This window comes from Ictalurus punctatus, chromosome 25 (genome assembly GCF_001660625.3).
Source record: "Ictalurus punctatus breed USDA103 chromosome 25, Coco_2.0, whole genome shotgun sequence".
NCBI classification, from domain to species: Eukaryota; Metazoa; Chordata; class Actinopteri; order Siluriformes; family Ictaluridae; genus Ictalurus; species Ictalurus punctatus.
In genome coordinates this window covers 11,099,702-11,126,514 of record NC_030440.2, presented here as the reverse complement: position 1 = coordinate 11,126,514, position 26,813 = coordinate 11,099,702, and the positions used below count along the sequence as shown (strand labels likewise).

The 26,813-nt window shown below is 37.0% G+C and overlaps 3 protein-coding genes across 5 annotated transcripts; all 3 read left to right on the top strand.

The window, feature by feature from the left end:
- The first annotated feature begins 1,092 nt into the window (after nucleotides 1-1,092).
- On the top strand, nucleotides 1,093-8,352 carry LOC108257761 (tripartite motif-containing protein 16). 2 transcript variants are annotated; one of them, XM_017455770.3, is made up of 6 exons: nucleotides 1,093-1,838; nucleotides 2,017-2,112; nucleotides 4,346-4,579; nucleotides 5,425-5,584; nucleotides 5,960-6,022; nucleotides 6,758-8,352. In XM_017455770.3, exons 1-6 carry the CDS (start codon nucleotides 1,239-1,241, stop codon nucleotides 7,327-7,329), a joined length of 1,725 nt encoding a protein of 574 aa, XP_017311259.1. In that variant the 5' UTR covers nucleotides 1,093-1,238; the 3' UTR covers nucleotides 7,330-8,352. The 2 variants fall into 2 exon arrangements, with proteins under 2 accessions (XP_017311259.1, XP_017311260.1); XM_017455771.3 differs by having other exon boundaries at nucleotides 1,096-1,838; nucleotides 5,963-6,022.
- A 3,586-nt stretch (nucleotides 8,353-11,938) lies between these two features.
- Nucleotides 11,939-17,938, top strand: LOC108257767 (cytochrome P450 2J2). Its single transcript, XM_053675904.1, has 9 exons — nucleotides 11,939-12,187; nucleotides 12,655-12,817; nucleotides 13,915-14,064; nucleotides 15,151-15,308; nucleotides 15,490-15,666; nucleotides 15,745-15,886; nucleotides 16,043-16,230; nucleotides 16,318-16,459; nucleotides 16,576-17,938. The coding sequence occupies exons 1-9, from the start codon at nucleotides 12,005-12,007 to the stop codon at nucleotides 16,749-16,751; spliced, it is 1,479 nt and encodes a 492-aa protein (XP_053531879.1). The 5' UTR covers nucleotides 11,939-12,004; the 3' UTR covers nucleotides 16,752-17,938.
- A 596-nt stretch (nucleotides 17,939-18,534) lies between these two features.
- LOC108257764 (cytochrome P450 2J2) lies at nucleotides 18,535-25,484 on the top strand. 2 transcript variants are annotated; one of them, XM_017455777.3, is made up of 9 exons: nucleotides 18,535-18,786; nucleotides 19,615-19,777; nucleotides 21,153-21,302; nucleotides 22,973-23,130; nucleotides 23,312-23,488; nucleotides 23,606-23,747; nucleotides 23,904-24,091; nucleotides 24,169-24,310; nucleotides 24,428-25,484. In XM_017455777.3, exons 1-9 carry the CDS (start codon nucleotides 18,604-18,606, stop codon nucleotides 24,601-24,603), a joined length of 1,479 nt encoding a protein of 492 aa, XP_017311266.1. In that variant the 5' UTR covers nucleotides 18,535-18,603; the 3' UTR covers nucleotides 24,604-25,484. The 2 variants fall into 2 exon arrangements, with proteins under 2 accessions (XP_017311266.1, XP_047007048.1); XM_047151092.2 differs by lacking the exon at nucleotides 18,535-18,786 and adding an exon at nucleotides 19,107-19,253.
- The last annotated feature ends 1,329 nt before the right edge of the window (nucleotides 25,485-26,813 follow it).

The window sequence follows — 26,813 nt, the reverse complement described above, 5'->3', positions numbered from 1 at the left end:
CTACATCAATCAGTTTGAGTTATGACAACTTCTAATGAAATTAAGTTCAACCAACGAACTATGTTGAGTTAGAGAAATTACCTTTTCCTCTACAATCAAATGTATTTTCAATTAACACTTAATTAATAATTTGTATAATAAACACATTTTTAAGTTGATTAGTCATAAAAATGAAAATACCATAATTATGAACAGAATATATATATATCTTCTCTTCTCTCTTCTCTTCAGCCGTTCTCGGCCCACTGCAGGGCGTAGGCCTCTGTTGAATGCTGCCACCAACTACGATCCTGTGCCCTTTGTTGCCAATTGATTCCAGTGAACTTTCTGATGTCATCAGCCCACCTGGCCTTAGGTCGTCTTCTTGGGCGTTTGGCTTCCAGTGGAGTCCAATTTAGGACTGCAGATGTCCATTTTTGGTCTTTCATTCTTGCTACGTGTCCTGCCCACCCATATATATATGAATTATTTCATTAATAGGACATCTATTTTTTTTTTGAAGAAAACCATTCAATCCAGTATGGGTCATTTTGACCCCCTTTATGCATTCGTGAAGGTTTTTTGTTTCATGCATTGTAGGGTTAAATATCAAAAATCTAAATGGTGTGCGTCATACCTGACACCTGATCGAACACTTTACAGTTGGTTGTGTGACTGTACATCATTCCCTTCAAATGGTATTGAGATTTAAATAATGGTATATTTTGTTTATGGGCCCATTTGGTAGTGAAATACATTTCTAATTTATATATGATTTAATAGTTTATTTTATTAAATATCAAAAATCTAAAAGGTGTGCATCATTGCTGACACCTACATGAACACTTTACAGTTGGTTATATGACTGTAAATCATTCCCTTCAAATGCTATTGAAGTTAGAATCGTGTTTAACAATGTCGTATGTAACTTTAGAGACGGTCCCTTAATTTCCGCATATCCGCGAATATCGAACGTCTGGCATCAAGCCAACTTTATTCTAGTCAACACAACTCATCAAAAATAATGCTTAGAACTTAAAATATTTATGAAATAAATAAATTATAATTTTTATTTAGCAACTACACATTTACTTAAGTTGTATTAAAAGCTACTTTTTAGAGTGCATGCTTTTGCTTTCACTTTGCCTCAGAGACGAGTAATCTCCTCCCAGTCATTTCAGAGAAAAAGAAACTGATAGTAAGTCTGCTTTGCTATCTCAAAAAAGCGTTTCTCTCTTTCAGTCTCCGAGTGCAGGAAAATGGCAGAAGCCAGTATTTCAATCGATCAGGAGCATTTTAGTTGTTCGATCTGTTTGAATCTACTGAAGGAGCCAGTGACTACTCCATGTGGACACAGCTTCTGCATGGTGTGTATTAATGGGTTTTGGGATTCAGACGCTGAGAAGAAAGCCTACAGCTGTCCACAGTGCAGAGAGACTTTTGCTCCAAGGCCTGTCCTTCGCAAAAGCAATGTGCTGACTGAGATTATTGACAAACTGCAAGAGACTGAACAGCAAACATCTTTTGCTCAAGCTTTAGGTGTCATTTCCACTGAAGATCAGGATGTGGAATGTGATTCTTGCATTGGTGTGAAAGGGAAAGCTGTGAAGTCCTGCCTGACATGCCTGGCTTCATACTGCGACACACATATTCAGGCTCATCATGAATCTCCCGCTTTCAAGAAGCACATGCTCATCACAGCCGTGAGTAACCTCCAGGAGAAAACGTGTGTTCAACATAACAAGCTTCTTGACGTTTTCTGCCGCAAGGATCAGAGAGTGATTTGCAACCAGTGTTCGATGGTCAAACACAGCGATCATGATACAGTCCCAGTTCAAGAGGAGTGGATGGAAAAAAAGGTATGTGATTAAAATGTTCTTTCTGTTTACTACAGGTATATATAAAAAAAATGTCCATCTGTGTGTGACTCCAAATTGCTTTGTAATTACAAAAAAAAAGTAGAGTAGTAGAAATTGATTCAATTTGCACTTTGTACCCTTACTTGTAAAGTTGACTGAACAAGTTTTTCATTAACAGAAGTACTTTGAAGATCTACAACAAAAATATCAGAATAGACTTGAGAGCAGAGAGAAGACATTGCTGGAGCTAAAGGACTTGATAGAGGCTTACAAGGTAAGTATGACAAATTTCTCCCATTTACCATGCAGACATCACATCACATATGCCCCCAACTCTCAAATCCTTATCCTGATTAGAAAACTACTTTCATTACTGATTATTAGGTCTTGTCCTAATAATAATCCCTTGTCTAATATCTCCAAAAGATTTTGGTTATCTAAAGTAACAGCGTAAAATCTCGAAATCACAAAATAAAAATAAATAAATAAATAAATAATATGTTGTATTTTCACTGCATTTTTGTTTTATATGCTCATGTTTAATTTAAACTGCTTGATTATGGGGCATAAAAATGTTGCACAAGCAAGAGCACAGTTATAATGTACATCGGCACAGCTGTGACTCGGCCACAGGTGATTACAGCCGTGCCTTTTTTTTTTTTATGGAAATAGACCCTGAAGAAACCACACTCACTGATAACCCGTCTGCTAGCTGCCTAGCTTGCTCACAATGATTTGTACATTCCTGTCAAAGGTGAAATTGACTTCCCTTCTTCCTTTTCATCTTCATCTGACAAGCTTTCATATTTTAAGTCGGAAGTTATATACACTAACACTATGTAGTAACGGTTTCAGCGATAAAAATGAAGTGATACAAACAGTGAAGCATCCCAGTGCGGTTATTCTAAATATGAGCATGTTTGGAACAGCACTCATCCAAATAAATTAGAGGACCGGAAATAACTGTTATATACGACATCTTTATCAGAGGTGGGACCAAGTCACTGTTCTGCAAGTCGCAAGTCTTGGCATTCAAGTCACAAGTCAAGACTGACAAGACACAAGTCAAGTCCTTAAGTTTAAATTTTGAGTCCTAAATAAGTCATAATGCTTTTTACCAAATTTAAGACCAGAGTTTTAATTAGTACAGTAAATTCAAGCAAATCATTTTGCTTTTTAAATTTCTAGTTAAAACATTATAACTCATAAGGCATAAAACTTACATGTATGATATATATGAGTATTTGAGAGACACATAACTATGACAATAAAAACTTACCATTTCAGTTGAGATACAGTGTAGACTATTTTCACTAAGGGTACCCATCTATCTCAGTTCAATTTGGCTTTGCCTTGGGATTAGCTTGAAAGTAAAGTGTGACTTAAAAAAAAACATTTAAAACGTAATAAAAAAGAAAAACGTCAAGCCATGATAAAGAAGCAATCTTTTTATTGTATTTTGAAATGAATAAATAATTTTCATTCACACCAGACCTATCAGTTCCTCTATTTTCTGTCTCGTTTTGTCTACTGTGTCACCAAGATAACTGAAAGGAACATAACAGCAGAACAACCCCGCCATGAAGACAAAATCATTTCTAACACCACTGCTTCCAAACTTTATGTAGGCCGACAATTTGAACACTGACCTGTTCGTCAGCGAAACACTTTGCAGAGCCCAGATTAATTAACTGTGCACATGTCTCTGTGTGTGTGTGTGTGTGTGTTTTGTGTGTGTGTGTGTGTGTGTGTGTGTGTGTGTGTGTGTGTGTGTGTGTGTGTGTGTGTGTGTGTGTGTGTGTGTGAGTGAGTGTGTGTAATGTGAAAGAGAAAGAACGTGTGAGTCCCATGATGTCTGAGCCCTATGATGCATTGCATTTGCAAAAGAACAAATAAGCTAAAAGTTTGTCAGTCATTTGGGCATGATGAGATTGCTGAAAACACTTTCCACAGCAGGCAGGCAGCAAATGTAAAAGTAAAGGGCACAACTAGCATCTAGCACAGCATTCACTTACTACCTATAATTCAAATATTGAGCTAATTTTACATGGCTAACAGATTGTGTCATCACGTGTCTTTGAACCCTTTTCTACATTAGCCAGCATTATTTGTACAAAAAGCTAATAAACAAAATTACTTATTAATTTTGTCAGAGTTTGTACAGTTTTATCTTTTCCGGAAATATTCAAGGCGATTAATCAGTTAATTGAAATAATCAGAGCAAGAACATAATACACTAGATCAGCTCTGCAGAATATAAGGTAGAGTATCTTTATGCTATATTATTTCATTTAGTTTGGATCATACAATTGTTTCCAGTTAGTATATTCAAAAATGCTGAGATACCACATCTGGATGAGACTTCTGGTGTTTGCAATTTAAGAAATTAGGATTCATATTAATAAGGCCCAGCAGAAGCCGGAAACTACCCTAAGAAAACATTTGAAAAGTTTAGCGCAGTAAACTTCCCCAATTCCTCTCTCCACTGTCTTGTGCTCTGTTTGCAGCGCTCTGCACAGGAAGCGGTGGAGGACAGTGAGAGAATCTTTGCTGAGCTGCTCCTCTCTATTGAGAAAAGACGATCCGAGGTGACGGAACTGATCAGAGCTCAGGAGAAAGCTGAACTGGCTCAAACTGCAGAAGTACTGAAGCAGCTGGAGCAGGAGATTGCTGACCTGAAGAAAAGACAAGCTGAGCTGGAGAAGTTGTCGCAGACCAGCGGATATGTCCATTTCCTCCAGGTAAAATCAGAGGTCTTAATAAAGTGTCGAGCCACCAGAAGAGCTTCAGTGCTTCATGGTGCAAGTTCTACAAATCTCTGGAACTGTACTGGTTATTTAACTGGTTATTTTATTCATTTGAACACCATTTTTCCAAAAGATATTCCCTTAGTGGGTTTTGGTGATGGTAGTAGAGAGTGCTGTCTAACAGTTCAATCTAAAATCTCTCAAATGTGTCCCATTGGGTTGAGATATCATGACTGCGAATTTTCATACTAATTAAACCATTCAGCGAGTCCCCGTGCCCTGTGGATGGAATGTTATATGATAAAGATGATCAGTCAGAATTACACTGTATTGATTTGTATTGACCATCCTTCCCTCTAATGCCTATTTGACCCAGGTTCTTATCTCCTTGTTCCACTAGAGGAAAAGTAGAGCAAATCTAGTGGAAAGCCTTCCCAGAAGAGTGGAGGTTATTATAACAGCAAAGGGGGATACATCTTAAATGGGATGTTCAACAAGCACACATAGTGTATACATAGTGGCCACATATTGTAATTTATGGGTTTCACAGCAATGGGGATGCAAACTTTTGCAATTACTTTTTACATTTTTATTTGTCAATATTTTTGTAAACTACATTGATTTTTCCAACCAGTGCAATGTAGTGTGTAAATTATTATGGTTTGTGTAAATTATTAATTAATTATTTTATTAGGCCACAATATATTTTTTTGTAGAAATGAAGATGGGTGAGTGTGAAGGATTTGAGACTATGGAAAAACATTAACATATTAAAAGTGATATAATCTGTTCTGAACACTTTGCTTATATGTTAATCTTTGTCTTTCTCTCTGTTTTAGAGATTTCAGTTCCTGAGTCCTAAACTGGAAACTGCTGACTCTTTTAAGGTTACTTTCAATCACCAGTGGTCATTTGAGAATTTTAAGAAATCTGTAATCCAACTCAAGGAGGAAGTAGAAGACTTCTGCAAGGAAAAGGTTGAGAAAGTTTCTGAAAATGGTGAGCATTTGAATATTGAAGGATATTTTAGGACACAAATACACATTCTAAATTACCAAAAGTTTGTGGACACCTGGACATGCTCTTGTGGATGAATGAGCACAAATCCCCACAACCATGCTCCAACAGCTAGTGGAAAGCCTTCCCAGAGGAGTGAAGGTGAACTTCATATTATTGCCCATGGTTTTGAATGGGATATTCACCAAGTACATACATTATGGGTGTGATGATCAGGTGTCCACATACTTTTGGCCATATAGTGTATATTTAACACGCATGTATAGTCTAATATGTAAAAGAACTGATTGTAAACATTTCATATTTTGTAAAAATCCTTCTTTTTTTTCTTTCTTTCTTTTTTTTTTTACATTTCAATAGCTGTCTTTGACCAGATCATTATAATGCCTGAGCCAGAGACCAGAGAGGAATTCCTGAAATGTGAGTTTCATTCATGTAATTGCTGATATAAATGCATCAGAGATTGAAACTAAAGTCTGGTTATATGTTGTATGCATTGCAATAACCTGTCGGTTTTGGGAATAATATAACTTTGAAAATATAGTGCTTTAAAACCCGTAAACAGGCAGTGTTTGCACCTTTGGCGTCCATGATGGTTTCTGTCAGACTTTTTAAATGATCTCAGGTAACTTGAACCAAGTCATGTGACTCAGATACTCAAAACAGACCAAACTTTGATAAATGATAACAGTTTTCGGTCAAAAGTTTCTCATGTCCCCTACCTGTGTATTTGTTTGTGTGAATCTGTCTGTTTCTTCATTAAATCCATTCAAAACTCACTGCCATTTATTTTGGCTGTTCCTTAATTTTTTTTAAATGTAAGGAAAATACACATTTATTATTACTCTTGAGGGTCTTAGGATTAAGAATCGGTAGTTGCAATTCACTAGGGTTGGATGGATTTTGTTTATACTGTATTTATACTGTAAATTGATAAATGACTTGTGTTATTTTAAGTCCAACTGAGTTAAAAATTAACATGAATTGTTTTTACTTTTCGTTTTCCACTGCCTGTTTAAGGGTTCATAAACCACCTTTTTTTAAATAAAAAAAAGAAGAAAAAAAGAAAGAAAAGAAAATTATGCTCATTTAACTTAGAGTAAGTGTAACGTCATTCTCATTATGCTTTATTGTTCTTTATCATTTTTTTTCCAGATTCTTGTGCGCTATCTCTTGATCCCAACACAGCAAACTATTACCTTGAGCTGTCAAATGATGACACGCACGTGTCATGTGATAATAAACAGTATGAATACCCTGATCATCCCAAGCGATTTACATCCTGGCAACAAGTGCTCTGTAAGCAGAGTGTGCCTCTGCGTAGTTACTGGGAGGCTGAGGTAGATGGTGAAAACGGAGTTTCCATTGCTGTGTCTTATAAAGGCATCAACAGAAAAGGATCTGAAAAGGAGTGTCGTTTTGGACATAATACACAGTCATGGAGATTAGTTCGATATCCTAAAAAATACTGTTTCTGGCAGAATGATACCAAGACTTATGTCTCTGGTCCAATATCCAAAAGAATTGGGGTCTATCTTGATCAAAAGGCAGGAACTCTGTCCTTCTACAGTGTATCTAATAAAATGACCCTAATTCATAAAGTCACAACCACATTCACTCAGCCCCTGTATGCTGGGTTTGGTATAGGTACTGGCTCCTCTGCAAAGATTTGCCTTCAAGTCTCAGAAGCTAAAATGGCTGCTGCTGAGTGTTTGAAGAAAAAATGAGTTTCATTGGTGGATTTTTATAAAAGATGCAATTAGAAAGTTTGAAGAGCTTAACATTTCAAGCTTACCTTAGCAAATACCCAAATTTCTCAGTTTGGGGATTAATAAATTATTATTTTATCTTATTTGCCTATTGGTCATTGGTTTATTCTAAAAAATAAGTAAAAAAACAAACAAAAAAACAAAAACAAAAAGGGGTTATGTCTTACCACTTTAATCTTAGAAACATGGAACTGGGTTCATATTATGCACCTCTATGAGTTAACTTTTGTTGAGTTAACAATTGTTTGTACATTTTCTAAATTCTTACTAAACTATGGGCAGTGTGCTGTCTCAGCAGTTAAGCTTCTCTGCTACAAATAGGAAGGATATTATTTCAGTGCCTCCATGGTCCCTTTTTTGACTACTAAGCAAGGTTCCTACCCCTGACCCATACCCTATTTCTGCTGTACTGTGGGGCACTGTACCATGGCTGTGTTCTGTCCCTGACTTCCTCCCAAGCAGGTATATGCAAAGAAAGCATTTGCTTGTATTTTACACATCTCTGTATACATGTTATTTATGCTGTATAATGCTAATTAAGGCCAGCCTTATTTGTTTCTTTCACAATTGGTATTCAGAGTCAATAATTCTGCAAAATTTGTTTACTATTATTCAGAGACTTTAGCTGTAACAGCTAAATCAGCATGGAATTTGCCAGACTTAGTAAGATAGAACTCATTGTAATCAAAATTATAATATGGGGTGACATAAATATAATAAATATGACAAACATACTTCTTATCATTATTTCAATACAATTGAAATACTGCTTGCTGCATCTCATATACTTTAAATATTCAATAGTAGTGGAGCTCCCCATATGATATATGATCTGTTTGTTGTTGTGTTTTTTTAATTGAACAATGTATTGTGTATTAGGAAGTGTGCTTGACAAATGACATAAGTTGGAATTATATTGTATTAAGTACTCATTAATAATAATTAATTTGGCACAAATAAAATTTCATTAGGAAATCATAATGTTTTCTCAGTTACTTTTTATTTAATTACTTTCACAATATTATATAACCACTGCATTGTACGATTGTGTATTGTGTAAGGTTTATGGGTTTGTTTATTTTTATTTTTTGGTAGGAGCATTCCATTGAATCAACCTTTTATGCTCAGTAGGTGGAATTTGTATTTAATATGACCTTAAGTTCAAAAGATATGTCAATATTTACGAATGGTAAGCAATAGCCGAGATATGGCTGAGATACACTGAGGGACTGTAGTTTCGCAGGGTTTTTTTTGTTTTTTTGGGCGTGGGGGGGGGGGGGGGGGATAAATATGTGTAAATATAATATAAACATATAAATATCTCTGTAATATATAATAGCATTAAACCGATTTCATGTCTTTTTCAAACAATGTTTTCTTGAGTATCAAGACAAGAATATTCATGAATTATATGTGGCACAAAACAAACACCATTCATTCCTCCTTATCTTCTATATCACAAGTCTCTGCCCTCTCATGTCTAGCTTTTACACCAGGTAGTCCAAAGTAATTTAATATAGTTTTTCATCCTGCCCAACTGACTGCCTCTTTCTCCAATTCAATTTCTTCTCTCTTTATTGCCTTTTTTTGACCATCAACCAAAATAAGAGCCCATAGTGGCTTGAGAATCAGCATGAATGACAGCTAAAACACTTTACAAACATTACGTATCTCTCTATGTAACTACTGACCAAGTTTCTATTTGTAATAATCAAGTAGGCTAACATAACTGTGGATATAATACTTAGCAAGCAATGATTTAGAAAATCAATTAAGATAAATAAGGGCGTTTAACAGATCAAACTTGGATCTTTTCCGGTACATGCACACGGCTTTATCCATATCAAAGTTTCTACTATCGCACCTGTTAATGTAACTGTTTCTGTTAAGATTTTCGACTCCATTAATATGGAATTAAATTTGTGTCAACAGTATTGAACATAACTTTTCAGTAAATGAACAAAAACATACAATGAGAAAGAACAAAAAACACTCTGAAAGTGCGAACAGTAAACTCAGTGGCAAAAATGGTCTTCAAATAAACAGCATTCTTTTTTAGCCAGTGTTTTCATTTATGCTTTCAAAGTTTTCGTTTACGCACTGCAAGTTTACGTTAGCCATTTTGCCGTAAGCCTCTCGTGGTACAATCCAAAAATAATCTCAGAGATCTTCAGGGTGTCCATGTGGGGCCAAACTCAGCAGCATTGAGTGATTTCCAATTGATGAAAACTCCAACTAGAAGTAAGGCATCAGGATGGATCAGGCAGGTCTGGAAAGTAGAAGGGGTCAGGATCACTTGTATCTCAGGAGTAGCAAATGTAGCTCGTAAGAGAGAGAGACAGACAGACAGACAGACAGAGAGAGAGAGAGAGAGAGAGAGAGAGAGAGAGAGAGAGAGATGATTAGGTATTCTTATTGTCCCGTAATGGTTAAGGACGATGTACTTTGCGTGAGTGCAAGTAGGGACTCTGGCAGACTAACTATGACAGCATAACTAAAAGATAGAGCCAGAAGGTAACACAGACATGAGGGCGCCTTGGGACATAAAGCAGCCAGCCACTCCACTATCAACAAATCTGAGTGAATGTATGAGAGTTGCAGGGTGACAGCATCCAAACATCCCAGTTCACCACAACACTCTATGCCTGTGAGCCCTCTAGACCTGCTCCTTTACCTAGGAAAAAAACCTATTCACAAAAAGCTTGACTAAACAAATATGTTTTCAGCCTAGACTTAAACACTGAGACAGTACCTGAGTCACAAACACAAATTGGATCGCTGTTCCATAACTGTGAGGTTTTGTAAGAGAAAGATCTTCCCTCTGCTGTAGCCTTCACTGTTTGAGGTACCAATAAATAGCCTGCACCTTTTGATTGAAGTAGGCGTGGCGGATCATAAAAGACCAAAAGTTCACTCTGGTACTGTGGCGTGCGACCATTCATTGCTTTATAGGTCAATAGTAGTATTTTATAATCAATGTGAAATTTGTTTGGGAACCAGTTCATAATGTATAATATAGGGGTGATGTCATATCTTCAGCTTCTAGTAAGAACTCTTGCAGGTACATTCTGGACTACCTGTAGCTTATTTATGCTCCTACTCGAACATCCAGACAGTAAGGCATTACAATAATCCAACCTAGAGGTAACAAAAGCATGAACTTTAAATGATATTTAATTAATATGTTCTGCATTGTGTAGTGGCATTATATTTCTTAACTTAGCAATATTTCTGAGATGAAAGAAGGCTATCCTAGTAATATTATCTACATGAGCATCAAATGAAAGACTGGAGTCAATAATCATACCTAGGTCTTTTACTGCTGCACATGATGTGACTATAAGGTCAACCACGGTTACTACTGTATGTAATCAGAAAGCTTACTTCTAGCTGCATGTGGTCCTAGTAGAAGTACTTCTCTCTTGTCAGATTTAAGTAAAAGGAAGTTAATAAGCATCCAGTCTCTAATGTCCTTTACACATTCCTCAACTTTAATAAACTGGTGTCTGTCATCTGACTTCGCTGAAACATACAACTGTGTCATCAGCATGACAGTGGAAGCTAATTCCAGTTTTACTAATAGTTTTTTTTTATCCCGATGTAGCATATATAAAGAAAAAAGCAATGGGCCTAAAACAGAACCTTGTGGAACACCAAACCTTATCTTAGTATGCATAGAGAAGTCACCATTTACATCTACAAACTGATAACCATCAGTCAAATAAGACCTAAGCCAGGAAAGGGCCGTTCCCTTATTGAAAACCTCTACATGTTACTGAATTTCATAAGGTGTACTTATTATTTTCCACCTGGTTTCTGAATGTTGGTTTACTTTCTGGGGGAAAAATTACTACATATTGAAATATGTATATATGTATATATATAATATGAAATATTTTTTTGTTGTTGTCATCTGAGGTTATTTGTTTGTTAATAGAAGTTTGTAGTTAGGGTGAGGACCAGACAATTTAGGCCCTGAGAAATAAAAACATATAATTGAAAGAGGGTAGCTTTCCCATGACTGTATATGCATCCCTTTATTGCCACAATTTTACCTGTCTAATAATGGCTACTTCCAGCATGATAATGCGCCATGTTACAAAGCATATATTGTCTCAGACTGGTTCCATGAACTTTACAGTGAGTCTGTTGTACATCAGTTACCAGGTCTAAATCCAACAGACCAGATTTGCAGCATGAATATGCAGTGGACAAATCTGCAGTGATTATGTGGTGCGAGCATGTCAACATGGACCAGAATCGCAAAGGAAAGTATATAACAACTTGTGGAATGCATAAGATGAAGTATTGAAGCTGTTGTCATTGCAGTGAGAGACCCTACCCAGTATTAGTATAGTGTTCCTAATAAAGTGGCTTGTGTGTGTGTGTGTGTGTGTGTGTGTGTGTGTGTGTGTGTGTGTGTGTGTGTGTGTGTGTGTGTGTGTGTGTGTTTGAATACCATGTAAAAAACTTAGCAGTAAAGTTTTTTTTTTTTTTTGGAATTCAGAGTAGCTTACATAATCTCTTCCCTCTGCTCCAGCTACAGGTCGAGAGCTATAAAAAAACAGTCAAAGTACACAAACCTTCAGACACTGGAGCAGACATACCTCCAGAATTCTCACAACCCACAGCAATGATATTACACTACTTAGTGGAATACCTTGATTTTAAGAGCTGGCTTTTAGGATTTTTTCTTTTCCTACTACTTGTTGATATCATCAGGAGCAAAAATCCATCCAATTTTCCACCAGGACCATGGCCCCTACCTTTTGTCGGAAACATTTTCACTGGGCTTGACTTTAAAACAATAGACAAGGTAGGCTAAAAAAGACCATTTTGACCTTTTCTTTTTTTGTTTGGTTGTTGGTTTGTTTGTTTGTTTGTTTTGAATCATTATAAATTCTATAGTTATAGTTTATATAATATATATATATATATATATATATATATAAGTTATATATTATAGTTATAATTTCTATAGTCTATAGAAATTCTATAGTTTGGATTGATGGTTCCCTGACCAGGAAGTAGAGACTTAAGTGTTGCGAATTTTGGAGAGCGTTCTGGATGTGGTTCTCTGTATAGTTACAGTGTTTGTAGTTTGTACTGGAAATTACTCACTTACTTAGTCAGTATATGAGTTTGTAATTAATATTTGGTAACAAAGTTACCAAAAAAATTTTTGTGTCAAAGTAATAAAAATATATTGTGATACATGTATAGAAAATGTGCAACCATTATCTTTCTCTCTTTTCTCCATTACTTGTATGCATTTAAACTAAGCTTGCTGAGAAGTATGGAAACGTTTTCAGCCTGCGTTGGGGCAGTGAGAAAACTGTGTTTATTTCTGGACATAAAATGGTGAAGGAGGCTCTCATTACTCAGCTGGACAGCTTTGCAGACCGACCTGTTGTCCCTCTCTTTCACAAACTCTTTAATGGACTTGGTAAGTAAAATAATAATAATAATAATAATAATAATAATAATAATAATAATAATAATAATAATAATAAATATGGGGTCGGGTATGTACTTTACTCAATTAATAAATATTGTTTTCTTTTCACCATTATTACAAATGACCAAATTATCAGGAGAATCTCTTTTCCCGAAAAAAAAAAAAAGTTAAAAATGGAAAATGCTTTGATGACCTAACAATTGTTTGCTAAGTACGCTATAAAGTTTGTACACTTCAAAAAATGTCTGGGTTACAAACAATTCAATTTGGGGTTGTTGGTTTTTTTTTTGTTTGTTTTTTTGTTTTGTTTGGTTTTTTGGTTTTTCTTTGTAACTGTTGGATATAACACACTCTGGACTAATTTAGCCTAGCAAATGGGTTGTTCATTTAATCCAACATGTTGTGTTGAGAAGAGGAACCACTATTTTGGGTTATATTTACAAGATTTCCAATGATGTCTTATTTTCTTACTATATATATATTGCTTAAAGTATGACGGTTTTATATGTATCACTGATATCTTTGAAGTGATCTTTTAGAAGCATCATGAATCTAACACTAGTAACCATAAATAGGTGTGTTTGCCCAGTGTAACCTCTTCCACTGACATTGTAAGCTCCTCTGTGTATTAGCACATACATTCAGCCATATTTCAAAAAGTTTTGGAGCAGCTTCTTCATGTGAAACAAACAAGCCATATGCATTTAAGATATTAAAAGAGGAATTAATAGTGGAATCAACCATATTCACAAGATGCTTAAAATAATTAAGCCCCTTTTATTACATTATATTCTATTAACACATGGCAGTGTTTTTAGGACACATAAATATAAATGTAAATGTCAACTCAATGTTTAGGTTAAAAAAAAATTACTGTAAAATAAAATGTACAAAATGTGACCCTTCAATGAACTTATAATAATGAATAAAAATAAAGAAAATAAGTAGCATTCAAGTGTTTCTAATACTCAAGATTGTTACTGTATGAAATTGACATTAGCCTACATGTAATTTTTTTAAAAATACATCACCTAGGAATATAATCTAATTGTATACACTGAGACTTGCTGTGCCATGCTCTGAAGGTGTTGCTCTCAGTAATGGGTACCTGTGGAAAAACCAGAGGAAGTTTATCATCACACACCTACGCCACTTTGGTGAAGGGAAGAAGACCCTAGAGCTGAGTATCCAGCAGGAGAACATCTTTCTGTGTGATGCTTTCAAAGCAGAACAGGGTAAGTGACCACTCTGAAAGTTATTTTTCAGGAGATTCTAGGGAGGTTTCTTAGCTAAAGTAGATTTCCCCATTAACTAAGAAATATAATGTACTTCAGATAAGGGCTATTCATTACAAATCATAGATGATGATTCACTGGTATAATTCAGAATTCATTGTTCCATCAATGACGGCAAGTCGTCCTGGCCCAGATGCAGCAAAACAGACCCAAACCATGATACTACCATCACCATGTTTCACAGATTGGATAAGGTTCTTGTGCTGGAATGCAATGTTTTCCTTTCTCCAAACATAACCTTTCTCATTTAAACTAAACATTCTATTTTGGTCTCATCCATCCACAAAACATTTTTCCAATAGTCTTCTAACTTGTCCATGTGACCAAGGAGCAGTGGCTTTCTCCTTGCAACCCTGCCATGCACACTAGTGTTGTTCAGTGTTCTCCTGATAGTGGACTCATGAACATTAACATTAGCTGAATATGTGAGAGAGGCCTTTAGTTGCTTAGAAGTTACCCTGGGTTCCTTTGTGACCTTGTGGACTATTACACATCTTGCTCTTGAAGTGATCTTTGTTGGTTGACCACTCCTGGGGACTGTAACAATGGTCTTAAATTTCCTCCATTTGTACACAGTCTGTCTGATTGTGGATTGTTGGAGTCCAAGAAAGACACTTTTTCAGAGCTTCCCTGAAATCTTCTTTGTTCATACCATGATACACTTCCACAAACATGTGTTTTGAAGCTCAGACATTGATAGATCACTCACACCATCACACAATCATCCTTTTGATTGAAAACAACTGACTTTAATTTCACCTTCAATTTAACTGCTAATCTTACAGGTTCACATACTTTTGCCACTCACAGATCTATAATATTGGCTCATTTTCCTCAATATATAAATTACCAAGTATAATATTTTTGTCTTATTTGTTTAACTGGGTTCTCTTTGTCTACTTTTAGGATTTGTGTGAAAATCTGATGAAGCTTTAGGTCATATTTATGTAGATATATATAGAAAATTCACAAACTTTCAAGCACCACTGTATATAATGGACAAATCATATTTTTGTGCCCATTTAGGTCTTTTTGATCCCCAGTTTTTCCTCAACAACGCAGTCTCAAACATCATCTCCGCACTAGTTTTCGGTCATCGCTTTGAATACCATGATGAGAATTTCCAGAATATCTTGCGTTTGGATGCTGAAGCTATCTTTCTGGCAGGTTCTACCCGATCTCAGGTCAGTAGGCAGAAATTCTGAGCAATTCAAACAATTTTTATTCACAGTTTGATGATTTCCTGGATTATGTGACATGAAATATCACATACGCAAATCTTATTTGTGACTAGCTTATTATGTGTTGTATTCACAAATAGATTCACCACTGTCTAATTTTTGTGTCCTCTGTGGAATCTTGTAGCTGTATAATGCCTTCCCTCGCCTCTTTGAATACCTTCCTGGTCCGCATCAGAAGATTTTTGCCAACTACGCAAAAATAATAGAGTTCCTAAAAGAAGAAATAAGAAAACACAAGGAGGACTGGGATCCCTCAAATCCTCGGGATTACATCGACAGTTTCCTTCTAGAAATGGAAAAGGTTTGTTTAAAATGATAGCACATTTTGAAGGAACCAGTCATGGACAATGTTTAACACTTTTCTTTTTGAATAATTTAGAAAAAGAGTGATCCTGAAGCTGGATTTAATGTTGAGATGTTATTGGCTGCAATGCTGGACATGCTTGAAGCAGGGACAGAAAGCACAGCCACTACAATACGCTGGGGTCTTCTCTTCATGATGAAGTACCCTGAGATACAGAGTGAGCGCATGGATACACCATTTCATAAACATCATAAGTCAGTACTTACAGAGGAATGTGGAGAAGGAGTCTGTTGAGTCTGAAAATTATACAGTCCTAGATTTAATTTGCTTCACAATTATTTTTCAAAGTATGATGATTGTCTTATTTTTCTAGAAAAGGTACAGGCAGAGATAGACAAAGTTATTGGACAGTCACGCCAAGCCAGCATGGTCGACAAACCCAACATGCCCTATACTGAAGCTGTTATTCATGAGATTCAAAGGATGGGCAACATTGTGCCTCTGGGTTTCCCCAAGATGGCTTCTAAAGATACTGTACTGGGTGGATTCTTCATACCAAAGGTTTGACCTTAATCACCAAATAAATAATAATTATGTATACACAAATACAATGTAACAGATTATATTTATTTTTTCTCTCATCATTAGGGCACAACTGTGACTACAAACCTATCGTCTGTGCTTAATGACAAGAACGAGTGGGAAACGCCAGACATGTTTAACCCAGGACACTTTCAGGATGATCAAGGCCAGTTCCTGAAGAAGGATGCTTTCCTTCCCTTTTCAGCAGGTACAGCAAATATTCAATGCTATTTACTGTAGATGGCTGATAAATGGATAATACAAACAAAAAATAACAGTTAATGTAATACTTAGAAGAAGACGTCTTATTTATGCTTTATGCAGGTAAGAGATCATGTGTGGGGGAGCAGCTGGCTCGTATGGAGCTCTTCCTGTTTTTCACCTCTCTGTTGCAGTGCTTTACCTTCTCCCCTGGTCCTGGAGACGAGCTCAGCTTGGAAGGCCAGCTGGGCTTCACATATGCACCCAGACCTTACTGCATGTGTGTCACCCCACGCTAAGAGCCCATACACAAATATATACACTTTTAAGCTATTTGTTGTAAGAAACCTTATATAGCACGTTTGCCTCACACCTCCAGGGTCCGGGGTTCGAGTCCCCCCGAGGCCATGTGTGTGCGGAGTTTGCATGTTCTCCCCGTGCTGCGGGGGTTTTCTCTGGGTACTTTGGTTTCCTCCCCCAGTCGAAACGACATGCTTGGTAGGCTGATTGGCGTGTCTAAAGTGTCCGTAGTGTATGAATGGGTGTGTGAGTGTGTATGTGATTGTGCCCTGCGATGGACTGGCACCCTGTCCAGAGTGTACCCTGCCTTGTGCCCGATGCTCCCTGGGATAGGCTCCAGGTTCTCCGTGATCCTGAAAAGGAGTAAGCGGTAGAAGATGGATGGATAAATAATAATAAGTAGAAGAAGAAGAAATGAATAAATATTCATGAATTTTATTATATATAGTAGCCATTATTACACATACACACACACACACACACACATATATATATATATATATATATATATATATATATATATATATATATATATATATATATATATATATAGTTTTCTTTTCCATGACTGCCTAAGAGACTCATTAAAAATAAACGCATTGAAAGTATCTGCTGTTTGATGTCATACATGTCTAATGGTCAGGTCTGGTGATCTTATCACATGCGGAAGTAGGTTAAAAAAATGTACCACCAGTAACCATTGCTGTGTCCTAAATAGTTTCTGAGATTACAATTAGTCTGTCCCAAATCATAGTATGTTGAAATGAGTACCCCAGGTATGGTACTCGGATGGCCTTCTTGTCATGTCACAACAAACTGTTCCAGAAAGCACCACAAACTACAAACATGGGTGATGACTACAATGCCCAATGGAACACACAGACACGTCACCTTCTCCTGCAGACTAAGCACACACACCTGTTCCCAATCACACTGACAATCTCACCACACTACTTAAGAGACTCTCACACACAATGTCTTTGCGAAGTATATGTGCAGTTGCATTTTGTCTCTGCCATTACCAAACCTTGATACTGTGTTTGCCTAGTCTGGTTTTTGACTTTGTTCTCGTTTACGACCTTGTCTCTCTGCCTTGTCTTGTTTGGACTGTTTGCCTGATCGCCTGACCTCTGCCTGTTTATGTTTATTGATTTCTGCCTTGTTTTATTAAACTGCCATAGCTACACTTTTTTCCATCTCAGCCTCAATTACGTGACAGAATACTTTGCCTTAACGTGGAAGCAGTAGGAGAACATGGAGGAAATTATTTCCACAAAATTATTGCCACAATTTTACCTGTCTAATAATGGCTACTTCCAGCATGATAATGCGTCGTGTCACAAAGCACATATTGTCTCAGACTGGTTCCATGAACATAACAGTGAGTTTGTTGTACATCAATTACCAAGTCTAAATCCAACAGACCAGATTTGCAGCATGAATGTGCAGTGGACAAATCTGCAGCAATTATGTGATGCAAGCATGTCAACATGGACCAGAATCGCAAAGGAAAGTATATAACAACTTGTGGAATGCATGAGATGAAGTACTGAAGCTGTTGTCAGAGCAGTGAGAGACCCTATCCAATATTAGTATAGTGTTCTTAATAAAGTGGCTTGTGTGTGTGTGTGTGTGTGTGTGTGTGTGTGTGTGTGTGTGTGTGTGTGTGTGAATACCATGTAAGAAACTTAGCAGTAAAGTTTTTCTAGGAATTCAGAGTAGCTTACATAATCTTTTACCTCCGTCCAGCTACAGGTCGAGAGCTCAAACAAAACAGTCAAAGTACACAAACTTTCAGACACATGAGCCTGCCATATCATCATACCACCAGAATCCTCACAACCCCCAGCAATGATATTACACTACTTAGTGGAATACCTTGATTTTAAGAGCTGGCTTTTAGGATTTTTTCTTTTCCTACTACTTCTTGATATCATCAGGAACAAAAATCCATCCAATTTTCCACCAGGACCATGGCCCCTACCTTTTGTGGGAAACATTTTCACTGGGCTTGACTTTAAAACAATAGACAAGGTAGGCTAAAAAAGACCATTTTGACCTTTTCTTTTTTTGTTTGGTTGTTGGTTTATTTGTTTGTTTGTTTTAATCATTATAAATTCTTAGAAATTCTATAGTTTGGATTGATGGTTCCCTGACCAGGAAGTAGAGACTTAAGTGTTGCGAATTTTGGAGAGTGTTCTGGATGTGGCTCTCTGTATAGTTACAGTATTTGTAATCTGTACTGGAAATTACTTACTAACTTAGTCAGTATATTAGTTTGTAATTAATATCTGAGGTTTGGGTAGACTTATACGACTATTTTTTCAAGATGAGCTCTCATTAGTGGCGCGGAGCATTGCTATCATCATCCTCCTCTTCAGTTGGACACTCGATCTGTCAATCCAAATCTCACTAGCCATTGAGAGTAAATCGCTTGTTAAGCCCTGCTCACACGTGAGATTTGTGGCAGAATGATGAACATAAACTTGTGGAACATAAAGGTATGAAAGCGTAAACAAAAACTCTGGCAGCACATTCATAAACCATGATTAGCGAAAAGGAAGCTTAGAAAACTGTTAACAAAGAATGCTGTTTGAAGTCCATGTTAAATATTTGCCATTGAGCGCACTGTTTTCACTTGCAGAGTGTTTTTCTTCTTTCTCGTTGTATATTTTAGTTAAGTTCTTGAAACGTTTCATTCAATACTTTCGGCACAAATTTAATACCACAAAATACCTTACATAAGACTACCAAAAAATGTTTTGTGTCAAAGTAATTAAAATAATTGTGATACATATATAAAAAATGTGCAACCATTATCTTTCTCTCTTTTCTCCATTACTTGTATGCATTTAAACTAAGCTTGCTGAGAAGTATGGAGATGTTTTCAGCCTGCGTTGGGGCAGTGAGAAAACTGTGTTTGTCTCTGGACATAAAATGGTGAAGGAGGCTCTCATTACTCAGCTGGACAGCTTTGCAGACCGACCTGTTGTCCCTCTCGTTCACAAACTCTTTAATGGACTTGGTAAGTATACTACTACTACTACTACTACTACTAATAATAATAATAAATATGGGATGGGGTATGGACTTTACTCAATTAATAAATATTGTTTTCTTTCCACCATTATTACAAATGACCATATTATCAGGAGAATCTCTTTTCCTAAAAAAAATAAAAAATAAAAAAATGTTAAAAAAGGACAATGCTTTGATGACCTAACAGTTGTTTGCTAAGTACAATATAAAGTTTGTACACTTCAAAAAATGTCTGGGTTACAAACAATTCAATTTGGAGTTGTTGGGTTTTTTTTTTTGTTTTTGTTTGTAACTATTGGATATAACACACTCAGGACTAATTTAGCCTAGCAAATGGGTTGTTCATTTAATCCAACATGTTGTGTTGAGAAGAGGAACCACTATTTTGGGTTATATTTACCAGATTTCCAATGATGTCTTATTTTCTTATTATATATATATTGCTTAAAGTAATACTTGTAAAAATATGATTTAATTCAAATGATAAGGCTAACTGGTAAATAAACATGTCTAGTTTTGCACCCAAATCCATTTTAGATTAGGTAATGCAAATCATACATGGAATAAACAAAATGTTCAACAGAGGCAAAAGAAACCTTTATTATGAATTAGGAGGGGGAAAAAACACAATCAATAACCATGCTGTATTTATATATTTAAACATTAAACATTAAAATAATCATTTTATTAATATCGGAGTTAACCAGCTTTAGAATGAATACAATCAGATATGTAAGAAACAGCCCAAGTTCCCCTTTATCATCCGTGGAATGACGGTTTTATATGTATCACTGATATCTTTGAAGTGATCTTTTAGCAGCATCATGAATCTAACACTAGTAATCATAAATAGGCGTGTTTGCCCAGTGTAACCTCTTCCACTGACATTGTAAGCTCCTCTGTGTATTAGCACATACATTCAGCCATATTTCAAAAAGTTTTGGAGCAGCTTCTTCATGTGAAACAAACAAGCCATATGCATTTAAGATATTAAAAGAGGAATTAATAGTGGAATCAACCATATTCACAAGATGCTTAAAATAATTAAGCCCCTTTTATTACATTATATTCTATTAACACATGGCAGTGTTTTTAGGACGCATAAATATAAATGTAAATGTCAACTCAATGTTTAGGTTAAAAAAATAACTGTAAAATAAAATGTACAAAATGTGACCCTTCAATGACCTTATAATAATGAATAAAAATAAAGAAAATAAGTAGCATTCAAGTGTTTCTAATACTCAAGATTGGTACTGTATGAAATTGACATTAGCCTACATGTAATTTTTTTAAAAATACATCACCTAGGAATATAATCTAATTGTATACACTGAGACTTGCTGTGCCATGCTCTGAAGGTGTTGCTCTCAGTAATGGGTACCTGTGGAAAAACCAGAGGAAGTTTATCATCACACACATACGCCACTTTGGTGAAGGGAAGAAGACCCTAGAGCTGAGTATCCAGCAGGAGAACATCTTTCTGTGTGATGCTTTCAAAGCAGAACAGGGTAAGTGGCCACTCTGAAAGTTATTTTTCAGGAGATTCTAGGGAGGTTTCTTAGCTAAAGCAGGTTTCCCCATTAACTAAGAAATATAATGTACTTCAGATCAGGACGGTTCATTACAAATCATAGATGATGTTTATAACAGATTTTAAATAGACATTCCCAACCAAATTATGTACAGTAGTGCTTGAAAGTTTGTGAACACTTTAGAATTTTCTGTAGTTCTGCATCAATATTACCGAAAACATCATCAGAGTTTCCTAAAAGTAGAAAAAGAGAACCCAATAAAACAAATGAGACAAAAATATTATACTTTGTCATTTATTTATTGAGGAAAATGATCCAATATTACATATCTGTGAGTGAGAAAAGTGAACCTTTGCTTTCAGTATCTGGTGTGAACTCTAAACTAAACGTTTCCGGTAACTGTTGATCAGTTCTGCACATCGAATTTTGCACTGTCCTCCATACAAAACGGCTTCAACTCTGGGATGTTGGTGGGTTTCCTCACATGATCTGCTTGCTTCAGGTCCTTCCACAACTTTTCTATCGGATTAAGGTCAGGACATTCACTTGGCCATTCCAAAACATTAACTTTATTCTTCTTTAACCACTCTTTGGTAGAATGATTTGTGTGCAAAGGGTCGTTGTGTTGCTACATGAACCACTTTCTCTTGAGATCCAGTTCACGGACAGATGCCCTGACATTTTCCTTTAGAATTCACTGGTATAATTCAGAATTCATTGTTCCATCAATGACGGCAAGTCGTCCTGGCCCAGATGCAGCAAAACAGACCCAAACCATGATACTACCATCACCATGTTTCACAGATTGGATAAGGTTCTTGTGCTGGAATGCAATGTTTTCCTTTCTCCAAACATAACCTTTCTCATTTAAACTAAACATTCTATTTTGGTCTTATCCATCCACAAAACATTTTTCCAATAGTCTTCTGGCTTGTCCATGTGACCAAGGAGCAGTGGCTTTCTCCTTGCAACCCTGCCATGCACACTAGTGTTGTTCAGTGTTCTCCTAATGGTGGACTCATGAACATTAACATTAGCTGAATATATGAGAGAGGCCTTTAGTTGCTTAGAAGATACCCTGGGTTCCTTTGTGACCTTGTGGACTATTACACATCTTGCTCTTGAAGTGATCTTTGTTGGTTGACCACTCCTGGGGACTGTAACAATGGTCTTAAATTTCCTCCATTTGTACACAGTCTGTCTGACTGTGGATTGGTGGAGTCCAAGAAAGACACTTTTTCAGAGCTTCCCTGAAATCTTCTTTGTTCATACCATGATACACTTCCACAAACATGTGTTTTGAAGCTCAGACGTTGATAGATCACTCACACCATCACACAATCATCCTTTTGATTGAAAACACCTGACTTTAATTTCACCTTCAATTTAACTGCTAATCTTACAGGTTCACATACTTTTGCCACTCACAGATCTATAATATTGGCTCATTTTCCTCAATATATAAATTACCAAGTATAATATTTTTGTCTTATTTGTTTAACTGGGTTCTCTTTGTCTACTTTTAGGATTTGTGTGAAAATCTGATGAAGCTTTAGGTCATATTTATGTAGATATATATAGAAAATTCACAAACTTTCAAGCACCACTGTATATAATGGACAAATCATATTTTTGTGCCCATTTAGGTCTTTTTGATCCCCAGTTTTTCCTCAACAACGCAGTCTCAAACATCATCTCCGCACTAGTTTTCGGTCATCGCTTTGAATACCATGATGAGAATTTCCAGAATATCTTGCGTTTGGATGCTGAAGCTATCTTTCTGGCAGGTTCTACCCGATCTCAGGTCAGTAGGCAGAAATTCTGAGCAATTCAAACAATTTTTATTCACAGTTTGATGATTTCCTGGATTATGTGACATGAAATATCACATATGCAAATCTTATTTGTGACTAACTTATTATGTGTTGTATTTACAAATAGATTCACCATTGTCTAATTTTTGTGTCCTCTGTGGAATCTTGTAGCTGTATAATGCCTTCCCTCGCCTCTTTGAATACCTTCCTGGTCCGCATCAGAAGATTTTTGCTAACTACGCAAAAATAATAGAGTTCCTAAAAGAAGAAATAAGAAAACACAAGGAGGACTGGGATCCCTCGAATCCTCTGGATTACATCAACAGTTTCCTTCTAGAAATGGAAAAGGTTTGTTTAAAATATTAATACATTTTCTCTGGAACAGTATGTGGACCTGATTTGCAAAACAATGGCAAGGAACCAGTCATGGACAATGTTTAACACTTCTCTTTTTAAATAATTTAGAAAAAGAGTGATCCTGAAGCTGTGTTTAATGTTGAGATGTTATTGGCTGCAATGGTGGACATGTTTGAAGCAGGGACAGAAACCACAGCCACTACAATACGCTGGGGTCTTCTCTTCATGATGAAGTACCCTGAGATACAGAGTGAGCGCATGGATACACCATTTCATAAACATCATAAGTCAGTACTTACAGAGGAATGTGGAGAAGGAGTCTGTTGAGTCTGAAAATTATACAGTTCTAAATTCAATTTGCTTCAAAACTATTTTTTAAATTAGGACGATTGTCTTATTTTTCCAGAAAAGGTACAGGCAGAGATAGACAAAGTGATTGGACAGTCACGCCAGGTCAGCATGGCTGACAAACCCAACATGCCCTACACTGAGGCTGTTATTCATGAGATTCAAAGGATGGGCAACATTGTTCCTCTTGGTTTACCCAAGATGGCTTCTAAAGATACTGTACTGGGTGGATTCTTCATACCAAAGGTTTGACCTTAATCACCAAATAAATAATAATTATGTATACACAAATACAGTGTAACACATTATATTTCTATCATTAGGGCACAACTGTGACTACAAACCTATCGTCTGTGCTTAATGACAAGAACGAGTGGGAAACACCAGGCACGTTTAACCCAGGACACTTTCTGGATGATCAAGGCCAGTTCCTGAAGAAGGATGCTTTCCTTCCCTTTTCAGCAGGTACAGCAAATATTCAATGCTATATACTGTAGATGTCTGACAAATGAATAATACAAACAAAAAATAACAGATAATGTAATACTTAGAAGAAGATGTCTTATTTTTTGCTTTATGCAGGTAAGAGATCATGTCTGGGGGAGCAGCTGGCTCGTATGGAGCTCTTCCTGTTCTTCACCTCTCTGTTGCAGTGCTTTACCTTCTCCCCTGGTCCTGGAGACGATCTCAGCTTGGAAGGCCAGATGGGCTTAACATATGCACCCAGACCCTACAGCATGTGTGTCACCCCACGCTAAGAGCCAATACACAAATATATATGCTTTTAAGCTATTTGTTGTAAGAAACCTTATTAAATAAATAAATAAATAAATAAATAATAGTAAGAAGAAGAAGAAATAAATATTCATGAATTTTATTATATATAGTACCCATTAATACATATATATATATATATATATATATATATATATATATATATATATATATATATATATATATAAAACCATTATATGACAGCATTATATTGAATATAGTTTTCTTTACCATGACTGCCTAAGAGACTCATTAAAAATAAACGCATTGAAAGTATCTGCTATTTGATGTCATATATGTCTAATGGTCAGGTCTGGTGATATCACATTCGGAGGTAGGTTAAAAAAATGTTCCACCATTAACCATTGCTGTGTCGTAAATAGTTTCTGAGATTACAATTAGTCTGTCCCAAATCATAGTATGTTGAAATGAGTACCCCATCGGATGGTCTACTTGTCATGTCGCGACAAACTGTTCCAGAAAGCACCACAAACTACAAACATGGCTGATGACTACAATGCCCAATGGAACACACAGACACGTCACCTTCTCCTGCAGACTAAGCACACACACCTGTTCCCAATCACACTGACAATCTCACCACACTACTTAAGAGACTCTCACACACAATATCTTTGCGAAGTATATGCGCAGTTGCATTTTGTCTCTGCCGTTACCAAACCTTGATACTGCGTTTGTTTATTCTGGTTTTTGACTTTGTTCTCGTTTACGACCTTGTCTCTCTGCCTTGCCTTGTTTGGACTGTTTGCCTGATCGCCTGACCTCTGCCTGTCTATGTTTATTGATTTCTGTCTATGTGTATTGATTTCTGCGTTGTTTTATTAAACTGCCATAGTTACACTTGCTTCCGTCTCAGGCTCAATTACGTGACAGAATACTTGCCTTAACGTGGAAGCAGCAGGAGAACATGGAGATCGCCACACCAAGATCTTTATACCAGCATTTGATTCCATGCGTTTTCCCTAGTGGATCCCCCTGGATGTTCCAGCTTCCTTTGATGGCTTTCAGGTACATCCCGAATGTTATCTCCTGCAATTCCAATTTTATTTTTCAAGGCTGGAGGACCTCAAGCCCACTGAAGAGCAGTGGCTGGCATTCATGCTGTCCCGGTTCACTTGCCAGCCCGCAGTTGGGTAGAGTTCCTGATTACTAGGGGGCACAGCGAGCTTAGCAGAGTTACCTAGTTGGGAAAACTTTTAGTTCAGGTGTTCGGACATCCAGGGTTCAATCTCGACCTGGAGAAAATGTTAGGAAGGCCCAGCCTGAAGGAGGAACCCTCTCAGATGTTCACCACATATTACAAGAGGGAGCTGGCTGACAGGAAGGTCTCCACAGCTCAGCCCCAGGTCGACAGGGCAGCAGTGGAGGTGACACAGGTGTGCAAGGCTGAGGGCTGCCATAAAGAAGCCAAGCTACAGTGTCCAGTGTGCATTACACTTGGGATACATGGCTCTTATTTCTGCTCTCAAGAATTTTTCAAAGAGAGCTGGCGGACCTACATATGGCTCCACAAGAGATTAAGAGCAAACCATCAAGATTGTCTCAACGGCTGAGCTCCAGCCGGAGGTTGACCTCCCACGTGGGGTGACCTCATTTCCAGAGCTCCAGCCCAAGACCCAAGAGGCTGTCTGACCTGCTGAGCTCCAGTCGGAGGTCAATGTGGCTGCCTCATCTACGGAGCTCCAGTCGGAGGTCAACATGGCGGCCTCGTCCACGGAGCTCCAGTCGGAGGTCAACGTAGCGACCTCTTCTCCGGCGGTCCAGTCGGAGGTCAACATGGCGATCTCCTCTCCTCTCACCTGCAGAGTTCCTGCCAGAGGTCTGGAGTTGAGCTTGCCATGTTGACTGTTGGCTGGAGCTTGGCACAAATCCCCACAACCATGCTCCAAAATCTACAGCAAAAACTTCCCAGAGGAGTGGAGGTGAACTTCATATTATTGCCAATGGTTTTGGAATGGGATATTCACCAAGTACATACTTTATGGGTGTGTGTCATGAATCGTGACGGAGCAGAGATAGGATGGATGCAAGTGCACTATGAACAGTTGTTTATTTAACAGAGAGACATTCAGACAAATCCAAAACGTGATCCAAAACGTAATCCACAAACATGCAAGAGGTCAGGCGATTGGCAAACAGGCATACACGGGGCAAGGCTGGAATCTAAGTCGTG

Excerpts from the sequence above, each read along its gene's own strand:
- LOC108257761 (XM_017455770.3), top strand. The coding sequence starts at position 1,239 with ATGGCAGAAGCCAGTATTTCAATCGATCAGGAGCATTTTAGTTGTTCG. Across the intron at positions 4,580-5,424 it reads GATATGTCCATTTCCTCCAG|AGATTTCAGTTCCTGAGTCC; the intron begins GTAAAATCAGAG and ends TCTCTGTTTTAG. Across the intron at positions 5,585-5,959 it reads TGAGAAAGTTTCTGAAAATG|TAGCTGTCTTTGACCAGATC; the intron begins GTGAGCATTTGA and ends TTTACATTTCAA.
- LOC108257767 (XM_053675904.1), top strand. The coding sequence starts at position 12,005 with ATGATATTACACTACTTAGTGGAATACCTTGATTTTAAGAGCTGGCTT. Across the intron at positions 12,818-13,914 it reads CAAACTCTTTAATGGACTTG|GTGTTGCTCTCAGTAATGGG; the intron begins GTAAGTAAAATA and ends CATGCTCTGAAG. Across the intron at positions 14,065-15,150 it reads TGCTTTCAAAGCAGAACAGG|GTCTTTTTGATCCCCAGTTT; the intron begins GTAAGTGACCAC and ends GTGCCCATTTAG.
- LOC108257764 (XM_017455777.3), top strand. The coding sequence starts at position 18,604 with ATGATATTACACTACTTAGTGGAATACCTTGATTTTAAGAGCTGGCTT. Across the intron at positions 19,778-21,152 it reads CAAACTCTTTAATGGACTTG|GTGTTGCTCTCAGTAATGGG; the intron begins GTAAGTATACTA and ends CATGCTCTGAAG. Across the intron at positions 24,092-24,168 it reads GTGGATTCTTCATACCAAAG|GGCACAACTGTGACTACAAA; the intron begins GTTTGACCTTAA and ends TTCTATCATTAG.